The sequence below is a fragment of the Phoenix dactylifera genome, chromosome 9 (assembly GCF_051530095.1).
Source record: "Phoenix dactylifera cultivar Ajwa chromosome 9, Ajwa_hap1_PhDact_Kaust_v1.1, whole genome shotgun sequence".
In the NCBI taxonomy this organism is placed as follows: Eukaryota; Viridiplantae; Streptophyta; class Magnoliopsida; order Arecales; family Arecaceae; genus Phoenix; species Phoenix dactylifera.
The window spans coordinates 1195979-1216916 of record NC_143198.1 but is presented as its reverse complement, the minus strand read 5'-3'; the positions used below and the strand labels follow the sequence as shown (position 1 = coordinate 1216916).

The window sequence follows — 20938 nt, the reverse complement described above, 5'->3', positions numbered from 1 at the left end:
GATGACAGTATGACACTTTCATTTATCACCGGTCGCTGCGCGAGAACCAAGAGCATCAGGGCCTAGAAGAACATATCCAATAAAACTAGAGATCTAGACTGTCGCAGGGCACAAAATAATGCTTATCATGGCATTGTGAAGTCCCAATTTTAATAACAAGAGCAAGAAAAAGAATGGCAGGAAGGTTCTCTTCTAATTCAAAGCCAGTCGCAAGTATTTTCAACCAGCTTCAGCGCTACAAAACATCAGAGCTGGCCAAATAACTTATAAACAAACAGGTGGAAGAGAATATTTAGAATATCAAAAGACATTTTCCTGACAATCTACAATGGTTTCGGAGTAAAATATGAAATTTATTCTTTTGTTGCAGGCATTAACCGAAGCCTTTCTTCTGATGCTGCTTTCCCAACCCCTTTTTCCTCTGTTAGGAGTGATCGTAGATCACTCCCGTTTGCTAGGCTATTAAACTCAACTGATTTGGATGGATCTGCAGGGTAGCGACGTTGGCAAAGAGTCATTAGTCTCTTCACAGACTGCAAGTACTTTCGAGTTGTCTCATCGTTCATGATGTGAGCCACACTATTAGTGTAGATCTTCTCACGAGCTGAACGTTCATGGATGCCAACCATGGTCACACCAATAGGCCACGGTGCATTTCCAATGGCCAATTTAATGTATTGATCCATTGCTGCCAAATAGTCTCGTTTCATGCAGCATTCGACAACAAGAAGTAATGCTTGACGAATATCATCTGGAAGAACCTATAACAAGAACAACTTACAGTGTCAGCTTGCGCACGTGTAACCCAAAATGGATTAAGCAAAAAATAGCAGAATGAATGCTAAAAACTTAATTCATTAATTTGGATAGTTTTTGCCTTCAGAACCCCATGGTTATCAAATTTTGAGTTGTGCCCTAGACCATGATGATTCTACTAGGTCAAATTGGATTTGAACAGCGCTTGGACTACAGACTAATTAGACAAACTGGAATGACCATCATTACACTGGTATATGGATAGATTTTCAAATTGCTCACTGTGTAAGCTGAATATTCATGTCCTGGATCAGCGATCAGTATAAGCGATCCTTTAGCAAAGCTAACAAACACTTTAATGCCATCTGAATTTCAAGACCCAATAATAACCAGAGAGAACGAAAGAAGCTAAACATTATTCATTAATTCGATACGTGAATAGAAGAACAGTTTCGATATCAAAAGTTGACCTAAGGAGCACCATTACAACACCGGTGAAGCACTACAATTGTAGATATCCAATATTATCAACAAAACAGCCTTTGTTTAGTTAGAACCTCCAAGCAATGAAACAATCCTTTATTTCAAGACCAGCATAAGACAGCACTTGCAAAGAAAGTTCAGCCATGGCAAACAACTTACAATTCAAGCATATAAAAACAACCTTCTTAGTTAAATTCTTTGAATTTACAATACATCAGACTCTTACCAGGTACAAAGGAACTTCACAACTAAAAACAGAAGGGCATCTTTATCAGGAGCCTTGCCAGCAAATTGCAGCTATGTTTATCACATATGTTAATCACTAGTGGACTTCACACCTGACCCTATCTAGCAAACTGCAGCTACATTTATCGTGTATGACCAATCACGAGTGCCTTCAAACCTGATAGTAGATATCCTGGACTGATACTCTTTTAACCCTCCATGTGGCCCATCCAAGACTCCCACTTCCATTAGCTTAACCACGGCGGTCAACAAACATCTCAATCTCTCATTTATGGATGGAAATGACCAAACACAAGCATTTTTAAGTTTCCAGCTTAATACAATCAGAAATCTCATGATTCCCTTTCTCATATGAGGTTTGAAAACTTTCACTTTCAGCTATGTTTTTTGAGTTTTGGTTTTGGTTGTTTCAGCAGTTGCACTCCAAATTTTGGAGTTTTGGTCATAAAAATCAGGAAAAATTTTGAAAATTTGAAAGAAAAATAAGAAAACTATAAGAAGCCAGGCAAGAAAAATGGTATCTTCTATTAAATTGTTTGCATGAGGTTATAGAATATCACAATCATTTATATAAAAAAGATGTCATTACCATGATAATGGTATCTTGTATTAAGTTGTTTGCATTAATTCATAACTTTGTATAAAGTCCTACAACAAGAACATTTTTGGAAGCCTTGGTCCATCAAAGGTTACATCATCATCTATAACACAAGGAAAACAAAAATTACTGGAAGTGGATGTTGTAAAGCTCATATACTTAAAAGGATTAGAAAAATCACCTCAACATGACATCAAACACCAAAATTAAATTCAGTCTCAGTCGAAATTGACTTGTTCCAGCTATGAAACATGGACATCGATGCATGATAGAGAAACTACATGATATAGATACACCAATATGGTGAAACTAGAAGAAGTATGACACAATACAGCAAAATATATGTATATCTTACATATACATTCGAAAAAAAACCCAAAAAAACATAGTTGACCATCAAAATAACATAGTTCATACTTCTATAATAGCATCATCTTCCACAAACTCATCATTTAGTCATCTTTCAAATTCATAGACCCTCATCTATAATCCATAGTATAATATCAACGTCACAAACTCCAAAATTGACCATTCTACATTCAATGATTAACATGCAAAAGAATGAAAGAAAAACCTTCCTATGATATCCAAGAAATATCTCAAGTGCATCCTAGAAGAAACTGACAACTATTAGTAATCAATACATAGCTAATACGGACGAACATGCTATCTGAAGTATTCGTGCTTCCTAGGGTTCTGGTCTAGTTTTGATGATTTCATCTAGTTTTAGACATAATAGGCTGGAACTACTGAAAGTGACCAAAACACAAAGTTAAGGGTCATCTTGGTTCATTCTCAGCCAAAATTGTTCCTTTTTGATCAAAATGAGTTAGTTTTGGTGAAAATTTAGAATCCTGTCATGTATAGAGATCATGGTGTAGCCTTTATTCCCATACAGAGACTCTCTCTTGCATTATTTTTGTCTTACAAGAAGCCAAGATAGTAAGCTTCCTTGCCTTTTTTCATATGTTGGGTTCTTGTAAGCATAGATGCACTCATCAGTGTTTTTTCCTTTTTGTGTACTATTGTACATAGATACTGAACTTGAATTTATCACAAATACCAAATCAGTTTTCATGGGATTCACACAAGCACCATAAAAGTGAGAATTTATTGTTTAGAGTAGAACTAGCTTAATCTCCCTGTAGTCTTACAAAGGAACAATTTTTCCCAATAAGTGCAGCATAATTTCATTTCCGAGAATTGGTAATTTTCATAATTATTTTAATGTACAGACTACAGAGCCAACCATTTATTAAACAATCTTTAAGTTTATACAGCACATACAATAAACTGATGATCAACAACATGCTCTTGCTTGAAATTATGTGTTGTGGATAAAATATGCTCAGTTTCCTTAGCATAGGCTAAAACTTATCTATTGTTTAAGCTTATTTATGTTTTGTTATACATTTTACTGGCTAAAGAAGAATGTTATGTAGACCAATCTCCAAAATTAACAATTTTATTGGTTGGCAATAAACATGGGTTTGTTCTCCTAACATTGATGTGAAACATGTAAATATTGTTCAATTTGCACTTAGCTGAAACGTTAGCAAGGAAAGAAGTGCAAAACCTTTGAAATAATCTTTTGACCTTGAAAAATGTAGGCCAGGCCTTAGTAGCATGAAACAATTATCTGAATTAACATACTTAATTCAGAAACTTCCATAGAACTCCAACATGCACCTGCTTCCTAACATTACTTCAACTATTTTTAAGGTAACTGCACCTACACTTGTACTCACTCTCGCATCCGATCCCGGTTCTAGCAACTAAGCGATAGATGCCCTAATATTGCCTTTAGTGAGCTTATGATATTGTGGGGTTCAAGGACACCTTTGTAAAAAACTTTTTTGTGGCTTTTTACACATAGTTGCAACTTGCAAGCTTGTAGCCTTCACCATCAGAGGTTAAGCCAATAATCATTAAGAGTTACTTGAACACTTAAATTTAGCCTAAGGTACTTGCACCCGACACACACATAGATGTTCATATGACAATTGGACAAAACTCCTTAAGAAGAAATTCTTTGATACTGAAAGTATTCGATATTTAGACATGCACCCACACCCAATGCACAAACCCGAGTCCAGTAACATCCATCTTGGTAGAGTACTTAAGATAGCGAGCAACTACGTATCCTCCATAAATGAAAGAAGTTTTTCTAATTGTTATCCTAATTTACCTTCCACCTCTAACCTTGAACCACATCAAACACTAAATCCAAGCTCCCAATCTATATCCTAACATGGGAATCTAATGATAAGTTAAAGGCCAAAAATTGTTATGCCACCTTTCAATTTATCTCCTATGTTTCAAACAAGGTTCACCGTTTCGGTATCGGACCCCATTCCGGTGCCACACGAGCATAGTAATGGTACCGTACGATACGTAATTTTTTTTTTGGTTTACCAAGTGTCAGTATGTGATTTTTTTGACGTACCAAATGTCGGTACGCCACCAATACCGATACCGATACCGGTACCGAACCAATGCAATACGTCATACCATGGTTTAAAACCTCACCTCTCCAACTTTATCCTCAAAAATCCAAGCAACCCATTGTGCTCTTTCATTCCAAATCATGCAGCATCAATATTCTAAAACTCTCACACAAGCGTTGGAAGATCTAAATAAATGGAACCAATTTTAAAAAATTAAGGACCTTCACTAGTTCTATTCCACCCCCCAACTTGTTCTTGGATCCGATTCAAAAATCTCTAGAAAATCATTTAACTCGCCACCCCCCCTCCCCCTTTCCTTTCTCTTCTCACATTCCATGATTTTACAACCAAGCAGGCCGATAAGGCTGTCAAACTTCGACACCAGTTGCCATCAAACAGACTATAGAGTAAGCTTAAGGGTAAACATTCCAACCACATATGTTAGAGACTAGCATAGGAGGGGATGGAGAATAAGACTTGTTGGGCTTCAGGTGGGGGAAAAAAAATCTGTGGAGCATATTTGGATTGAGCTCAAAATTATCTGCAGCCCTAGTCAAGGGTTGGTCTAAGTTGGACACACTATGTATGTCAAGCCCGCTTTAAGGGTATGCTTGATCCGATCGGAGAGAATGAAAATTTTTTTCAACCCGCTCAACTCGAATCTCTCAAAAAATTGCTAAAAAAATTTCGCAAGTAGGGCTTAAGTCTTATTTTCTTTTATTAATGATTAAAAAAATAAGATACATAGCCTCAATTTATAATTTAAGGTCTGCCCTAACACAATTTGGGTCGGATTACTTTTTCTAATCCTAATAGATTTCTTTTTCTAAAATAAATATTTCTAGTAGAAATCTTTTTGGAAATGGTAAAAATCTTGAGAAAAATCTTAACTTCTATATCAACTCTCCCTTTTATCGCTTTGTTCGATTCTTTTCGAATAGAGAGCTATACTCGGTTAAAGTTGTTCGAAAATAAAATTTTCGGTTTGACTGGCCCATTTTTAGGCATAAACGATGAAATTTCAGCCTGATTCAACTTTTTTAGAAAACTATCCCAAAATTGTAGATCTCGAAAAGATACGTAATTTCATTTTAAAAAAAGATCATCTTAATTGGAGGCATCGTATGATCAAGTTATGGCCTCCGAAAGTTTACCATGCGACTCGACTTTTTGATGTGGTGCATTTTGCTCTCAGACCCTGTCAAGCCCCGCTTGTAGTGGCCAAAGTGGTATATATCGATCCTCCTAGATCGACACTCAACCAAACATATCTTATTAACAATTTGATAGAGATACATGGGAAGAAATAAACTAGCCAGCATAAGTAAAGTCTATACCTTTTTCCTGCAGAACTTGAAAAGGGGATACAGTCATGCAGATAGCGCGCGCATTGCTTAGAAGTGGCGACCATGGACTTCCCTTTGGCCGTCCTCTTCTCCGCCGCCGGCATCTCCTCGAGCTACTGGTTCCACTCGTTCAGAAGCCTCTTGAAGAAAACAAGAATCTTGTCCTCATCACACAGATCCTCGAACTTGGCCTTCATCCTCTTCAAATCCTTGTCAGCGTCCACTCCCGACGACCCTCCGTCCTCGCTCAAATTCTTGTCCGCATCCGCACCAACTCCTTCGTCCTCCAATCCATCCCCGTCCTCCCTCTTGCTCTTGCGCCGGTCGTGCAGGAAGGAGGCGGAGCCGGATTTCTGGCGCTTTGCGGAGCTCGTAGATGTCGCGGAGGAAGTCGTTGGTCTGGCCCTCAGTCATGTTGCTGTCGATCTCGAGGATGCCGGACTTGAGGGTGAGCTTGAGCCGGTCGAGACGGGCGTCGTCGTCCTCGCCGAAGAGGGTGATCGGCTGCTTCAGCATTCGGAGGCGGCGGATGACCTCGTGGCGGGGGAGGACGAGGTCGTCGATCCTCTGCTCCTCGGAGCGGGCGTCGGAAGGCTTCTTGGAGGAGGAGAGGGCCGGGGGGATGGAGGAGGCGGAGCTAGGGTTTTGACCAGAGGAGCCGGAGGAGGAGGCGGAGGAGGAGGAGGAGGAGCGGGATTTGGAGAGGAGTTCGCGCTTCTCCTCGGCGCGAAGCTTTTGCATCTCCTTCTGTTCGATCTCGGAGTGTTTGAGGAGCTTCTTGCCACCGAAGTCGGCCTCAAGGGCCTGCCGCTTCTTCTGCAGCTCGCGCTTGAGCAGATCCATCGCTGCTGCTTCTGTCCTCCCCCAGGCGTCGGATGAGACGAAGGCGATGGCGGTCGCCTCCGAACTGGGGGAAAATATGGTCATTTAGAACGCCTCCAAGAAGAGCCGGCTGTTGATTCAGGATACCCGCCGCCTTCTAGGCGATGTGTTATTTTTCGGGCTTCTCATGGGTATAGAAAAGCTAAATGTGCCGCGGCCTTATGTGCAGTCCATCATTTCGGAGATATCATCTCGAATGGACGTGGCTCGATTTCAGGCCCCTTGCAGTTTTTTGTTTTTTTTTTTTTTGTTTTTTTTTCCCCTTCCCTCTAACTTTCTAGGCTACACTCGTATCCGTAATGTGTGAATAGTAGATACACTAAAAAAAAATAAAAAAAAGCAGCGGTTTCGTCAAGTCTTTGCACGTGCGATGCATACCATAGGCCCCAATATGAACGGTAAAGCTTGGCTGATGTGGCCACCAAGGTGGTAGCCTAGTTGGAACGGGGCGTTTGCTTCCAACCAAGTGGTTTCAGGTTCGAAACGCGCGGTCGTCGATTAAATTTGGGGACCGGATGCCCTACGCCTGGACACGGGATCTGAAAGCGTTACTGGTCAGCTGGTAGACTGGGTGGTGCCAGGTGTGACGTATTCATACGGAGAGTCGGATCGGATAACCGAGCCGGCCCACGGGTGGGGAGGGTATGAGTAAAACCGGTCGGAGTGCCCAACACACGGTCATTTCTGCTCGTATCGAACATTCTCCTGGTGGGGTGGGGGCTGCTATGTGGGAGTGGGCTTGTCTCTTCCTCCCCTCTTCCTCTTTTTTAAAGCAAAAAAAAAAAAAGCTTGGCTGATATTTTGTGTTTGATGGATAAGGTAATATGATCATACGGATAATTAAATTATATAAAATAAAATTGAAGAAATTCCTTTTATAAACATATTATATTTTTTATTTTATTTGTCATAAATTTTATTTAGAGAAGTATATTTATTAAATAATTGCATATATAAGAAGAAGGGATCGTATGGTATATTTTGCAACAAAATGTCAAATTAATTTCTTTTACAAAATGATATATTTAGAGACTTCTATAATATTTTATCTTTGAGTCTAAGAATGAAATGGGTTGACAGTGTAAACAAATATGTATAAAAAATTCAAAATATGTATGACTCATCTCATTTGTAAGCCAAGAAAAGTTATTTGAGAAAACCTAAATATATATTAATTTACAAAAATAAAAAATCACCTTTTATACAATCAATAATTAAATAGATTTTTATACAAAATTTATAAAATATTCTGTGCATCGAACTAGGTTGGAGCTGAATAAGCAGGTGATCGAGACACATAAGCTCCTTTTCGCTTGCTATTTTGCTATTAAAAAATTAAAGTTAAACTAGTATGTACTAATTGAAAATTTGAGTAGCCCCCCAGATGCTGAGTAGAGATTCATAACCAGATGTATTGGATGCAAGGACCTCCATCATAATTTGGGATGTTAGGGACTACAGATATTTAGGAGAAGCTAATTATAATGAAAAGTGCCCAATTACAATGATATTTTTGAGAATAAAGCAGAAAGAAATGATATGTAAGCAAAAATGCTTTCTCAAACAACTTTCATGCAACAAACAAGGTCATTTGTCGTGCAGCAAATTTTAGTTTAGACTTGTTGCTGGGAAGCCAATAGAAATAGAATAAGATGAGAGTGTATGAGCTATAAAGTACGAAATGTTAACTTCTTATGCGCAGTCTGCAAAAGGAATAATGGTCATAATGGTATAATTGGCAACATATTTATATTAAAATTATAAATATTGTATTTATAAAATTTTAATGGTCTAGGATATTTTAGACAAGTTAATCATTTTTTTGATAAAAAAAATTAATTATAGTAGGCTATTAAAAATCATTGGCAAGTAGTGTTGGACTATTTAATTTATGAGATTGTCTCTTCCATTTTGATTGGGTTGCTAAGGGAAAGAGATCTAAATTTTAATTATTTGGGGGAGAAAAAAGAAATAATTGATGGAGTATTGATTTGATGATCAGATAGGCCCGAGATTTTTTTTTTTTGGAGGGGGGCTCATAATTAATATAAGATATATTATAACATATAAATGGCAACTAGAGAGAAGAAATTTTGTTTTATATATTGGATATTATGTTGCAAAAGGGTTGAAAGAAGATGGCCATGAAGTTGCACGCTAGCATAAGACATGGCTTGGTAGCGCTATTGTTGGTGATGATATGCTTATATTGCGTCGAGGCTAAGGTACGGGCCACAGCGCAGCAACTGGAGATAAGACAGCACCTGAAGCGATTGAATAAGCCTGCCGTCAAGAGCATCAAGGTCTACCATCAACTACTCTTTCATTTACTCTTTTCTTAAATTTTTTCTGTTTTATAGGGTCAAAATATATTTTTTTTTCATTCCAAGAGAGTTTTAGATAGAATTTTTAAATTATTTTTCAATAAAAATCTATTTTACAAAGTATTTATTTATTTATTTATTTTAAAGAAGAACCTAAATTTATTTAGATTATTTAATTTAATATTAATCTTTTAAAAGGGAATTTTGATCTCTCTCACATACATTTTTCGTTGGTATTGTGTAGTCTTTCTCAAAGGTTTAGGTGGTTTTCTTTTCATATTATTCCTATTTAGCAAAATTTCCATTAGGAATTGATACATTACTTTTTTACATTTTTTTTCAAAGTATAGATATTCATCCTAGCCGTTCCTCTTAGCCGATGAAATTTACTTTAATTAGTTGTCAACCAGTTATCTATTTACTAACCTTGGATGGCTTCCTCTTGGCACTAATCTTTTCTTCCTCTTGGCCTCTCTCGGGTTCAATATCCCTAATTCCCAGCTTTATAGAAGTGACCCATTTGGGGAAGCTTTTGAAGGATCCAAAAGCACTTTCTCGCCATCCAAAAATACTTTTAGATAAAATAGAGGTGTTTGGTAAAATTTTTGAAAAACTGTTTAGCTTTCTTAGAAAGCTAAAACAGCTTTTTGGGAGAAGCTCCATTTTGGAGCTTATTTGAAAAAGCACTTTTAGGAATTGTCGAAAAGCTATTTTGAGTTATAATATTTTTTTTTGGACCAAAATACTCATAATAAAATATAATGATTACACAAAACATCCCTTTATACCTTTATTGTATTATACTATAAATATTATATTATATACAATAATACGTTATGTTAAATAATTTAATATTATGTTATATTATACCACGTTATCGAAAGGATGAAAAATTAATTTATGCTAATAATTATAATATTTTTATATCTTTTTATTATATTATACTATAAATATAATATAATATTATATTATATAATAATACATTGATATGTTATATTAAATAATTTAATATTATATTAAATTATTATGCTATAGTATACAATATTATATTACTATATTATAATAATATATATTATATTACATTAATATTATACTATATCAGTTTGTTTACAAAATACATGTTAAAGTTGCACAGCACTTTAGAAATATAGTTACCAAACAGCATAATGCTTTTTATAAAAGCTCTACTTGTAAAAACTCTACTGCCAATAGCTCTCCCAAATGGAGTTTAATTTGCTGATACATCCTAGCTTCCTCCCCCGGTGCCCGCTCACCTTAGCTTTCCATCCTTTCCATCCATATCCTGATCTGTTGGTGGCTAAGAAAAATCTGGATTATTCCTTGTACATGAATAGTAAAAAAATATTATTTATAATATTTTAGGAAGCACAATGGTAAGAAAAATATTTTTGTACGATGCTCACATAATGATTAATTTCTTTTACCAAATTACAACATTTGATTTTTTTTTAAAGTTAAAACTAGAAATTTAATTTTGTTGTGTTTCTTTTAAAGAAATTTATTATCTTTCATTTACTCATAGTAGTGCCATCTAACTGATAGAGTTAAAATCATTCCTCCGTACTTATTTAGGCATTAAAAGTTCTTATACTACACTCTTTTTCCAATTTATTAGCATTTTATTCTCTGTTATTGGTTTGGTCTTGCCTAATCTTTCATTGTTTTAGCATCTACTTTCCATATTTTTTCATTTCTTGGAGTAGTTATTTCTTTTTTTTGTTTACATATTGGTTTTCTTCTATCAAAATTTGCCAGCTAAGGATACTTATCAAAAAATAAAATATCTATTTGTTTATTTTCTTCTATGTCACTTTTGGAAATAAAAGTTTTTATTTTATTTTACTTATTCAGTACAATACCATCTAGTTTCTACAGTAAACTTTCTCTTCTATTATACTTATTTTTGGCATTTTCATCGTAATGATTCTTAATTTGTGCTTTTATTTGTTCTAATGTTTGTTATTTTTTTTTCTTAAAAAAAAGAGCCCAGATGGAGATATCATTGACTGCGTCCATATCTCTCATCAACCGGCCTTCGATCACCCTTTACTCAAAAACCACACTATCCAGGTCTACTCTCCTTCCTCCCTCACTTCCTCTTCTTTTGCAATTCTATCCCTTTCACTTGAATGTTTACACCCGGCGGTCTCTCTACTTGGTCTCCACTTTGTGCTAAATCTCCAGATGAGACCAAGTTTCCACCCTTTAGGCCTACATGATGAGAAGGTGGCATCAAAGAAGAAAACAAGCTCCATAACTCAACTCTGGCATCAAAATGGGAGGTGCCCTGAGGACACCATCCCCATTAGGAGGACCAAGAAAGATGATTTGCTAAGGGCCAGCTCTATCGCAACATATGGAAAGCCGATGCACAAGACAATCCCAAATCCCACTTCTGCAGACCCCAATCAGATTCTTATCAATAGACGTGAGGTATATAGTTCTGAAAATATATGAAAAGGAGTAGCTTTGGAACATGGTATCTCTTACTCATCCATTTTTTTCCTACCCCTACTCCTCTGCTTTTCTTATATTTTGTTTCTCGGTGCGTCATTTTGAGCAGCATGCAGCTGTTTATGTAAGGGGAGATAAATACTATGGAGCAAGGGCAACCATAAATATATGGAACCCGAAGGTGCAAACACGCGAAGAGTTCAGCACGTCTCAACTTTGGATTACTGGGAATGATACGACGCAATTCAATATCATCGAAGCTGGTTGGCATGTATATAGCGTTTCAATTTCAAATAACAAAAACTAGTTTTAATTATGCCAACTTATGAAAGTTCTCTCTTCATGCATTAACTTCAGCTGATTACTCTTTGGTGTGGAAAAAAAAATCAGGTAGTTCCACTTTTGTATGGAGATAATAAAACAAGACTATTTACTTTCTGGCATGTAAGTTAATATTCCTTCATTGTCCCTCATCTTCTATCTATTCTTTCTATTAGTTTCTCCTTCGCTAATGTTCTCCTACCTTGTCTTCCATGATTACACACACACACACACAAACACTTATGAAATACAAGAGAATTGGATTGTTTTTCGAGCTTTTCTGTTATTTTCCGATCAATTATATGAAAGAGATGAGGTGTCCTTGACATTTTCCATTTTGATAGATGAATTGGGTAAAAATTATAAAAATTGGGCGGCTTCTAATATTTTTCCATGAAAATTTCAGGGAAATAGGAGTGTTATTGATGGCTGCTGGAACTTATACTGCCCTGGGTTCGTTCAAGTCAACAAGGACATAGCACTGGGTGCTGTCTTCGACCCTATTTCTAGCTACGGCGGACCCCAACATGAGATGACTGTACTTGTGTGGAAGGTAAAGATAAAAATTCATATCATTCTTATTTCTCGTCCCAACTCGCATGCTCCCAGTGCAGCAAAACTACAGTAGTCATATTTAATTGCTTTTTTTTTCACTTTTCATCTATTAAATAATAATAAGTATTCATATGATTTCTATTTTTTGAGCAGGGTCCACTAACAGGGGATTGGTGGCTGCACTATGGGGATCAGGCTCCATTGGGCTACTGGCCTTCTTCCTTGTTCCCTAATTTGTCGAATGGTGCCTCCCTAGTACAATGGGGAGGAGAGGTTGTGAACAACAAACAAAATGGTCAGCATACCTCCACAGAGATGGGCAGTGGCCATTTCCAAGAAGAAGGTTTTCGTAAGGCGAGCTTCTTCAAAAACATTAAGATAGTTAATTCCTCCAACATTTTTCATGATCCTCAAGGGATTGTCCCTTTCACTACGCGATCCAGCTGCTATAATGTGCGCAATGACTACAGTGTTGACTGGGGAAATTACTTCTACTATGGGGGTCCTGGTAGAAATCCCAATTGTCCATAGAAGGCCTCAGCTCTCTGTATCTCCTTCTTGTTGGGAAAAAATAATTATGCGAGATGAAAAACTTTTTCATGCCTTAAAAAGTAGAGAAGATGAAATATACAGCGAGACAGGGCCAATGTTCAAAGAAAATATGGTGCTGCCCCTCTCTCTGTGTGCGTACGTGCGCGCGCATGTATGCATGTGGGTGCATCCATACACACATGTATTGTCTGCCCATACCAAATGGGAGCAAAGTAATGACGACAATTTATGACCCAACCCATCAATTTGGCATGCAAACGATCTATTTTAAGTAGGTTTGGATTTGGCATAAATAGGTTTGGGTCATAAACAAGTCAACCTATCTAAACATATTTGTTAAATAGGTTGGATTTAGGTTAGGACTGTTGACTCGATTAATCCATTTTAATATGTTTAATAATTGGATCGGGTCATTTTTCGACCCATTTAATCCATTTAAAACCTAGTTAATCTATTTAAAATATACTTAACTATTTAACGAACAGGTTATGCTCGGATATAAATTTTTGACCTATTCAATAAATAGATCAGGTACGAGTTAATAAATTTTTGATCTAATCCACGTCCAATCCAACCCAACTTAATCCGATTGCCACCTCTAGAGCAGAGTATACGGATACGAGAGTCCAACCACCAACCTCGTATTTGTTTTGATAGGCCTTTTCTCTTTTTTTTTTTTTTTTTTTTTTTTTGAAACAATCGATGCTGTGTAGCCTCCTAATTAACTTAACTGATAGAGATGGCTATTTAGCCTTTACGGAAACTCTAAAACCTCTGTAGCCTTACAAACGAGGTCCTCAATTGTCAAGACTAATTGCATGTCTGGTGGCCATACAGTTTTGGTGAATCCACCTTCTCCCGAAAATGGTCTACATTTCAACTTGTTACAATGAAGATTAACGGATAGCATGGTGTCATACCAAGTATGGTACTGATACTTTGATGGATTTTTTTTGGATCCCATCAAATTATGAACCTATCTTTAAGTTGGACTGCTTTTTCAATCGCATGAATTGATAAATTATACTACCTAGAAAAGATCATTGGGGCGCTCATTAAGCTGAGCTTGATTCTAAACACCCTTGGTTTCAAAATTAAAGTTCAAGCTTCAACTTTGAGATCAAGATTGATTTGTAATTGTTTTTCCAAGCTCGATTTAAGTTTAATTTCTAGTGGAGCCCCGCAAGTGCTAACTAATAAATTAGATCGTATCAAGTTAAACTATAGTCAATTCAAGCTTGAATCTCGAATTAGCATTTAATTGAGACACATAAGCTCCATTTCTCTTGTTATTTTTCTTATTAAAAAATTAAAGTTAAACTAGTATGTACTACTTAAAAATTTGAGTAGCCTCCGAGATGCTGAGTAGAGATTCACAACCAGGTGTATTGGATGCAAGGACCTCCATCATAATTTGGGATGTTAGGGACTAGGGATATTTGGGAGAAGCTAAATATAATGAAAAGTGCCTAATTACAATGATATTTTTAAGAATAAAGCAGGAAGAAATGATACGTAAGCAAAAATGCTTTCTCAAACAACTTTTATGCGGCGTTTAGGTATGCGATGCTACCGATGGTATCTTGGGAGATCCTACCCTCTAATTTCTTCAAGGTGAATTTCGATGGCAGTGTATTAGAGGGCGGCAGTAGATGCGGTATAAGTTTTGTGATCAGAGACTACGACTCCAAGATGATTGCAGTTGGAGGTCGGCGTATATTTGATGGGTCTATTCTTATGGTGGAGTTGTGCGCGGCGTGGGAGGGCCTCGTCCATGCCAGAGTGCACCTAGGTGCTAGGCGGGTATTCCTTAGGGGCGACTTGACCACAGTGATCAGCTGAATCCGGAGCCGGTAGGCCAAGTCTGAGCTGCACCTACTACTCCAGGATATTTTACGACTCGTGGAGAAGTTAGAGTCATTTTGGGCTTCGCATGTTTTTCGGAAGGTAAACAGTGCAGCAGACTAGGTTGCCTCCTTTGCAGCCCACCATTGTGAGAGCGTTTTTTGGGATATTTTCGATCATGTGTCACTAGTATTAGATTGTGTTTTGTACTGTGACTGTTCTGGGTCGTCTCATGGTTGAGTGTAGTGAGAGGCCGGCTTACCCAAAAAAAAAAAAAAAACAACTTCTATGCAACAAACAAGGACAATCGCGGTGCGGCAAATTTTAGTTTAGACTTGTTGCTGTGAAGCCGATAGCAATAGAATAAGATGAAAGTGTATGAGCTATAAAGTACGAGGTGTTAACTTCTTATGCTCATCCTAGAAAGAGAATAATGGTCGTTATGGTATAATTGACAACATATTTATATTAAAATTATACATATTGTATTTACAAAATTTTAATAATCTAGGATATTTTGGACAAGTTAATCATTTTTTTGATAGAAAAATTAATTATAGTAGGTTATTAAAAATCATTGGCAAGTAGAGTTGGACTATTTAATGCATGCCATTGTCTCTTCCATTTTGATTGGGTTGCTAAGGGAAAGAGATCTAGATTTTAATTATTTGAGGGGAGAAAAAAGAAATAATTGATGGAGCTCTTAATTAATATAAAATATATTATAACATATAAATGGCAATGAGAGAGAAAAAATTTTGTTTTATATATTGGATATTATATTGCAAGAGGGTTGAAAGAAGATGGCCATGAAGGTACACGCTAGCATGAGATATGGCTTGGTGGCGTTATTGTTGGTGATGATCTGCTTATATTGCGCCGAGGCTAAGGTACGGGCCACATCGCAACAACTAGAGATAAGGCAGCACCTGAAGCGATTGAATAAGCCCGCCGTCAAGAGCATCAAGGTTTACCATCAACTATCCTTTCATTTACTCTTTTCTTAGATTTTTTTCAGTTGTATAGGGTCAAATTATTATTTTTTCATTCCAAGAGAGTTTTAGATAGAATTTCTAAATTATTTTTCAATAAAAATCTATTTTACAAAGTATTTATTTATTTATTTTTAAAAAGAACCTTTTATTTATTTTTTAGATTATTTAATTTAATAATAATCTTTTAAAAAAAGAATTTTTATCTTTCTCACATACATTTTTTTGGTTGGTCTTGTGTAGTTTTTCTCAAAGGTTTAGGTGGTTTTCTTCCATATTGTCCCTACTTAGCAAAAACTCCATTAGGAATTGATATAATTCTTTTTTATTTTTTTAAAGTAGATATATTCATCCTAGTCGTTCCTTGTTAGCCGATGAATTTTACCTTAATTGGCTGTCAACCAGTTATCCATTTACTAAATGTGGATGGCTTCCTCTTGGCACTAATCCCTTTTTCCTCTTGGCCTCTCTCAAGTTCAATATCCCCAATTTCCAGCTTTATAGAAGCTAGTGACCCATTTAGAAAAGCTTTTGAAGGGCCAAAAAGTACTTCTCGCCCTCTAAAAGTACTTTTAGATAAAATAGGGATGTTTGGTAAAATGTTCGAAAAGCTATTTTAGCTTTCTTAGAAAGCTAAAACAGCTTTTTGGAAGAAGCTCCATTTTGGAGCTTCTTCAAAAAAGCACTTTTAGGAATTGTCGAAAAGCTATTTTGAGTTATAATATTTTTTCTTTTTGGACTAAAATACTCATAATAAAATAAAATAATTACACAAAATATCCTTTTATACCTTTATTATTGTATTTACTATAAATATTATATTATATTATATCATAATACATTAATATGTTATGTTGAATAATTTAATATTATGTTATATTATACCACGTTATCGAGAGGATGAAAAATTAATTTATGCTAATAATTATAATATTTTATATCTTTTTTAATATTATACTATAATATAATATTATATTACATTACATTAATATTATACTATATCATATATTTATGTATTAATATATATTATATTTTATTATATGCTTTGTTGTATAATACTATGTAATGTTCTTTATGATCATTTTATCATGCCAAAAGTACTTTCTCAGTTTGTTTACAAAACACATGTTAAAGTTCAACAGCACTTTAGAAATGCAGTTACCAAATAACAAACAACATTTTATAAAAACTTTACTGCCAACAGCTCTCCCAAACGGGGCCTGATTTGCCGATGCATCCTAGATTCCTCCCCCGGTGCCTGCTCACCATAGCTTTCCATCCTTTCTATCCATATCCTGATCTGTTGGTGGCTGAGAAAAATCTGGATTACTCTTTGTATATGAATAAAAAAAATATTATTCATAATATTTTAGAAAACACAATGGTAAGAAAAATATTTTTGTACGATGCTCGCATAATGATTTCTTATACCAAATTACAATATTTGATTTTTTTAAAACTAGGAATTTTGTTGTATTTCTTTTAAAGAAATTTATTATCTTTCATTTACTCACAATAGTGCCATCTAATTGATAGAGTTAAAATCATTCCTCTATACTTACTGGGGCATTAAAAGTTCTTATACTATACTATTTTTCCAATTTATTAGTATTTTATTCTCTGTTATTGGTTTGGCCTTGCCTAATCTTTCATTGTTTTAGCATCTCCCTTCCAGATTTTTTTAATTCATGGAACAATTCTTTCTTCTTCTTTTTATTTACATATTGGTTTTCTTCTATCAAAATTTGCGAGCGAAGGATACTTATCAAAAAATAAAATATCTATTTTTTTATTTACTTCTATGTCACTTTTGGAAATAAAAGTTTTTATTTTATTTCACTTATTCAGTACAATACCATCTAGTTTCAACTGTAAACTTCCTTTTCTATTATACTTATTTTTGGCATTTTCATTGTAATGATTCTTAATTTGTGCTTTTATTTGTTCTAATGTTTGTTATTTTTTTTAAAAAAAAAGAGCCCAGATGGAGATATCATAGACTGCGTCCATATGTCTTATCAACCAGCCTTTGATCACCCTTTACTCAAAAACCACACTATCCAGGTTCACTCTCTTTCCTCCCTCACTCTCTCTTCTTTACACTTAAATGTTTACACATGGCGGTCTCTTTACTTCGTCTCCACTTTGTGCAAAATTTTCAGATGAGACCAAGTTTCCACCCATTAGGCCTACATGATGAGAAGAAGGTGGCATCAAGGAAGAAAACAAGCTCCATAAGTCAACTCTGGCATCAAAATGGGAGGTGCCCTGAGGACACCATCCCCATTAGGAGGACCAAGAAAGATGATTTGCTAAGGGCCAGCTCTATCGCAACATACGGAAAGCCGATGCACAAGAGAATCCCAAATCCCACTTCTGCAGACCCCAATCAGATTCTTATCGATAGACGTGAGGTATATAGTTCTGAAAATATATGAAAAGGAGTAGCTTTGGAACATAGTATCTCTTACTTGTCCATTTTTTTTCCTACCTCTAGTCCTCTGCCTTTCTTATTTTTTGTTTCTCGGCGGTCGTTTTGAGCAGCATGCAGCTGTTTACGTAAAGGGGGATAAGTACTATGGAGCAAAGGCAACCATAAGTGTGTGGAACCCGAAGGTCCAAATACTTGAAGAGTTCAGCACGTCTCAGCTTTGGATTGCTGGGGATCCTACGGCACAACTCAATATCATCGAAGTTGGTTGGCAGGTACATAGGGTTTTAATTTCAAATAACAAAAAGTAGTTTTAATTATGCCAACTTATGAAAGTTCTCTCCTCATGCATTAACTTGAGCTGATTACTCTTTGGTGTGGAAAAAATATCAGGTAGTTCCGATTTTGTATGGAGATAATAAAACAAGACTATTTACTTTCTGGACTGTAAGTTAATATTCCTTCATTGTCCCTCATCTTCTATCTATTGTTTCTATTAGTTTCTCCTTCGCTCACGTTCTCCTACCTTGTCTTCCATGATTGTACACACACACACACACACTTATGAAATATAAGAGAATTGGATTGTTTTTCGAGTTTTTCTGTTATTTTCCGATCAATTATATGAAAGAGATGAGGTGTCATTGACATTTTTTCATTTTGATAGATGAATTGGGTAAAAATTATAAAAATTGGGCAGCTTCTAATATCTTTCCATGAAATTTTCAGAGTGATAATAATGGTATTAATAGCTGCTGGAACTTAAACTGCCCTGGGTTCATTCAACTCAACAAGGAGATAGCACTGGGTGGCGTCCTCGAGCCTATTTCTGGCTACGATGGACACCAATATCAAATGACCATACTTGTGTGGAAGGTAAAGATCATATCATTCTTATTTCTCGTCAGCAAAACTACAGTAGTCGTATTTAATTCCTTTATTCACTTTTCATCTATTAAATAATAATAAGTATTCATATGATTTCTATTTTTTGAGCAGGATCCAAAAACAGGGGATTGGTGGCTGCAATATGGGGATCAGCCTCCAGTGGGCTACTGGCCTTCTTCCTTGTTCCCTAACTTGTCGAATGGTGCCTCCCTAGTAGAATGGGGAGGGGAGGTTGTGAACAACAACCAAAATGGTCAGCATACCTCCACAGAGATGGGCAGCGGCCATTTCCCAGAAGAAGGTTTTGGTAAGGCGAGCTTCTTCAGAAACATTCAGATAGTTGATTCCTCCAACAAGCTTCAACATCCTAAAGGGATTGTCCCTTTCACTACGCGATCCAGCTGCTATAATGTGCACAATGACTACAATGTTGATGCGGGACATTACTTCTACTATGGGGGTCCTGGTAGAAATCCCAATTGTCCATAGAAGGCCTTAGCTCTCTCATCTCCTTCTGGTTGGGAAAAAATAATTATGCGAGATGAAAAAAACTTTCATGCAGCAGAGAAGATGAAATATACAGCGAGATGCGGCCAATGTTCCAGGAAAATAAGGTCCTCGTGAGCAGGTTGTATCTCCTCCAGGCGGGAAAAAAGTAACTAGGAAAAAATAATTGTGAGCCATCAATGGACACTGGACAGCAAACATAAATATTTTTCTATTTGTATAATCAAATAAAGTATCAAAATCGTCGAGCACTAATAATCAAGTTGCACAATCAATAATCAATATGAAAATAATTTAATAGCCCGCAAGAAAGAGAGGGAGAGAGAGAGATAGAAGAATTTTAATGTGGAAACTATAACAACCTACCACCTCATCCAAAATGACTAGCCGAAAGATGTTATTTAGATTTTTTTGATCCTATATAAGTACCCAATATCTATTCAACGAATAACCGATGTGGGACATACATTGGCTTGCCAGGGCCCAACGGGAAGAAATAGAGTAGAGTAATAGCGGCATTTTATGACCCAACCCATTAATTCGGCATGCAAACAACCTATTTTAAGCAGGTTCGGATTTGACATAAATGGGTTTGGGTCGTGAGCAAGTCAACCTATCTAAATCTATTTGTTAAATGGGTTGGATTTGGGTTTAGACTATTGACTCGATTAATCCATTTTGACCCGTTTAATAATTGTATCGGATCATTTTTCCACCTATTTAATCTGTTTAAAATCTAGTTAATCTGTTTTAAATATGCTTAATTTAACCTATTTCTGACTTATTTAACTCGATTCACTTGATCTATTTAATCCATTTAACCAATTTAACTTGTTTTGCTTGACTTGATCTATTTAGTAAATTGGTTATGTAGTCGAGTTGGATTATCTGTTTAATAAACAAATCAGGTTCAAATCTGAATTTTAATAAATAGATCGGGTTCGAATTAATGAATTTTTTATCGGATTCGCACCCAATCCAATCCAAGCTAATCCGATTGCCACCTCTAGAGAAGAGTCATAGAGACGGATATGAGAGTCCAACCACCAACCTCATATTCGTTTTGATAGGCCTTTTTTTGTTGTGAGTCAATCGATGCTGTGTAGCCTCTTAATTAACTGATAGAGATGGCTATTTAGCCTTTACAGCTGCTTTCAAGAGGTTACATCCCCATCAGGGCTCGTTTGGTTTGCGGAAAAAGAAGAGAGGAAAGTGTGGTCAACATGAAAGTCTTGAGATGCCTCTAGTTTAGTTGGAGTTTTCAAATGAGAGAGATAGAATAGTTGTATT

The 20938-nt window shown here is 36.1% G+C and overlaps 2 protein-coding genes and 1 pseudogene across 3 annotated transcripts; 2 read left to right on the top strand and 1 right to left on the bottom strand.

The window, feature by feature from the left end:
* Positions 1-174: 174 nt before the first annotated feature.
* LOC103717672 (uncharacterized) lies at positions 175-6904 on the bottom strand (annotated as a pseudogene). The gene is made up of 2 exons (XR_015968549.2): positions 5868-6904; positions 175-761 (listed from the first exon to the last, which is right to left on the bottom strand). The product of XR_015968549.2 is annotated as an uncharacterized LOC103717672 (transcript).
* A 1992-nt stretch (positions 6905-8896) lies between these two features.
* LOC148702379 (protein neprosin-like) lies at positions 8897-13173 on the top strand. The gene is made up of 7 exons (XM_088703883.2): positions 8897-9061; positions 11087-11173; positions 11288-11536; positions 11667-11828; positions 11948-12001; positions 12285-12431; positions 12587-13173. The coding sequence occupies exons 1-7, from the start codon at positions 8897-8899 to the stop codon at positions 12962-12964; spliced, it is 1242 nt and encodes a 413-aa protein (XP_088560009.2). The 3' UTR covers positions 12965-13173.
* Positions 13174-15657: 2484 nt separating this feature from the next.
* Positions 15658-19928, top strand: LOC103717671 (protein neprosin-like). The gene is made up of 7 exons (XM_039120137.3): positions 15658-15798; positions 17800-17886; positions 17985-18236; positions 18367-18528; positions 18647-18700; positions 18983-19129; positions 19253-19928. The coding sequence occupies exons 1-7, from the start codon at positions 15658-15660 to the stop codon at positions 19628-19630; spliced, it is 1221 nt and encodes a 406-aa protein (XP_038976065.3). The 3' UTR covers positions 19631-19928.
* The last annotated feature ends 1010 nt before the right edge of the window (positions 19929-20938 follow it).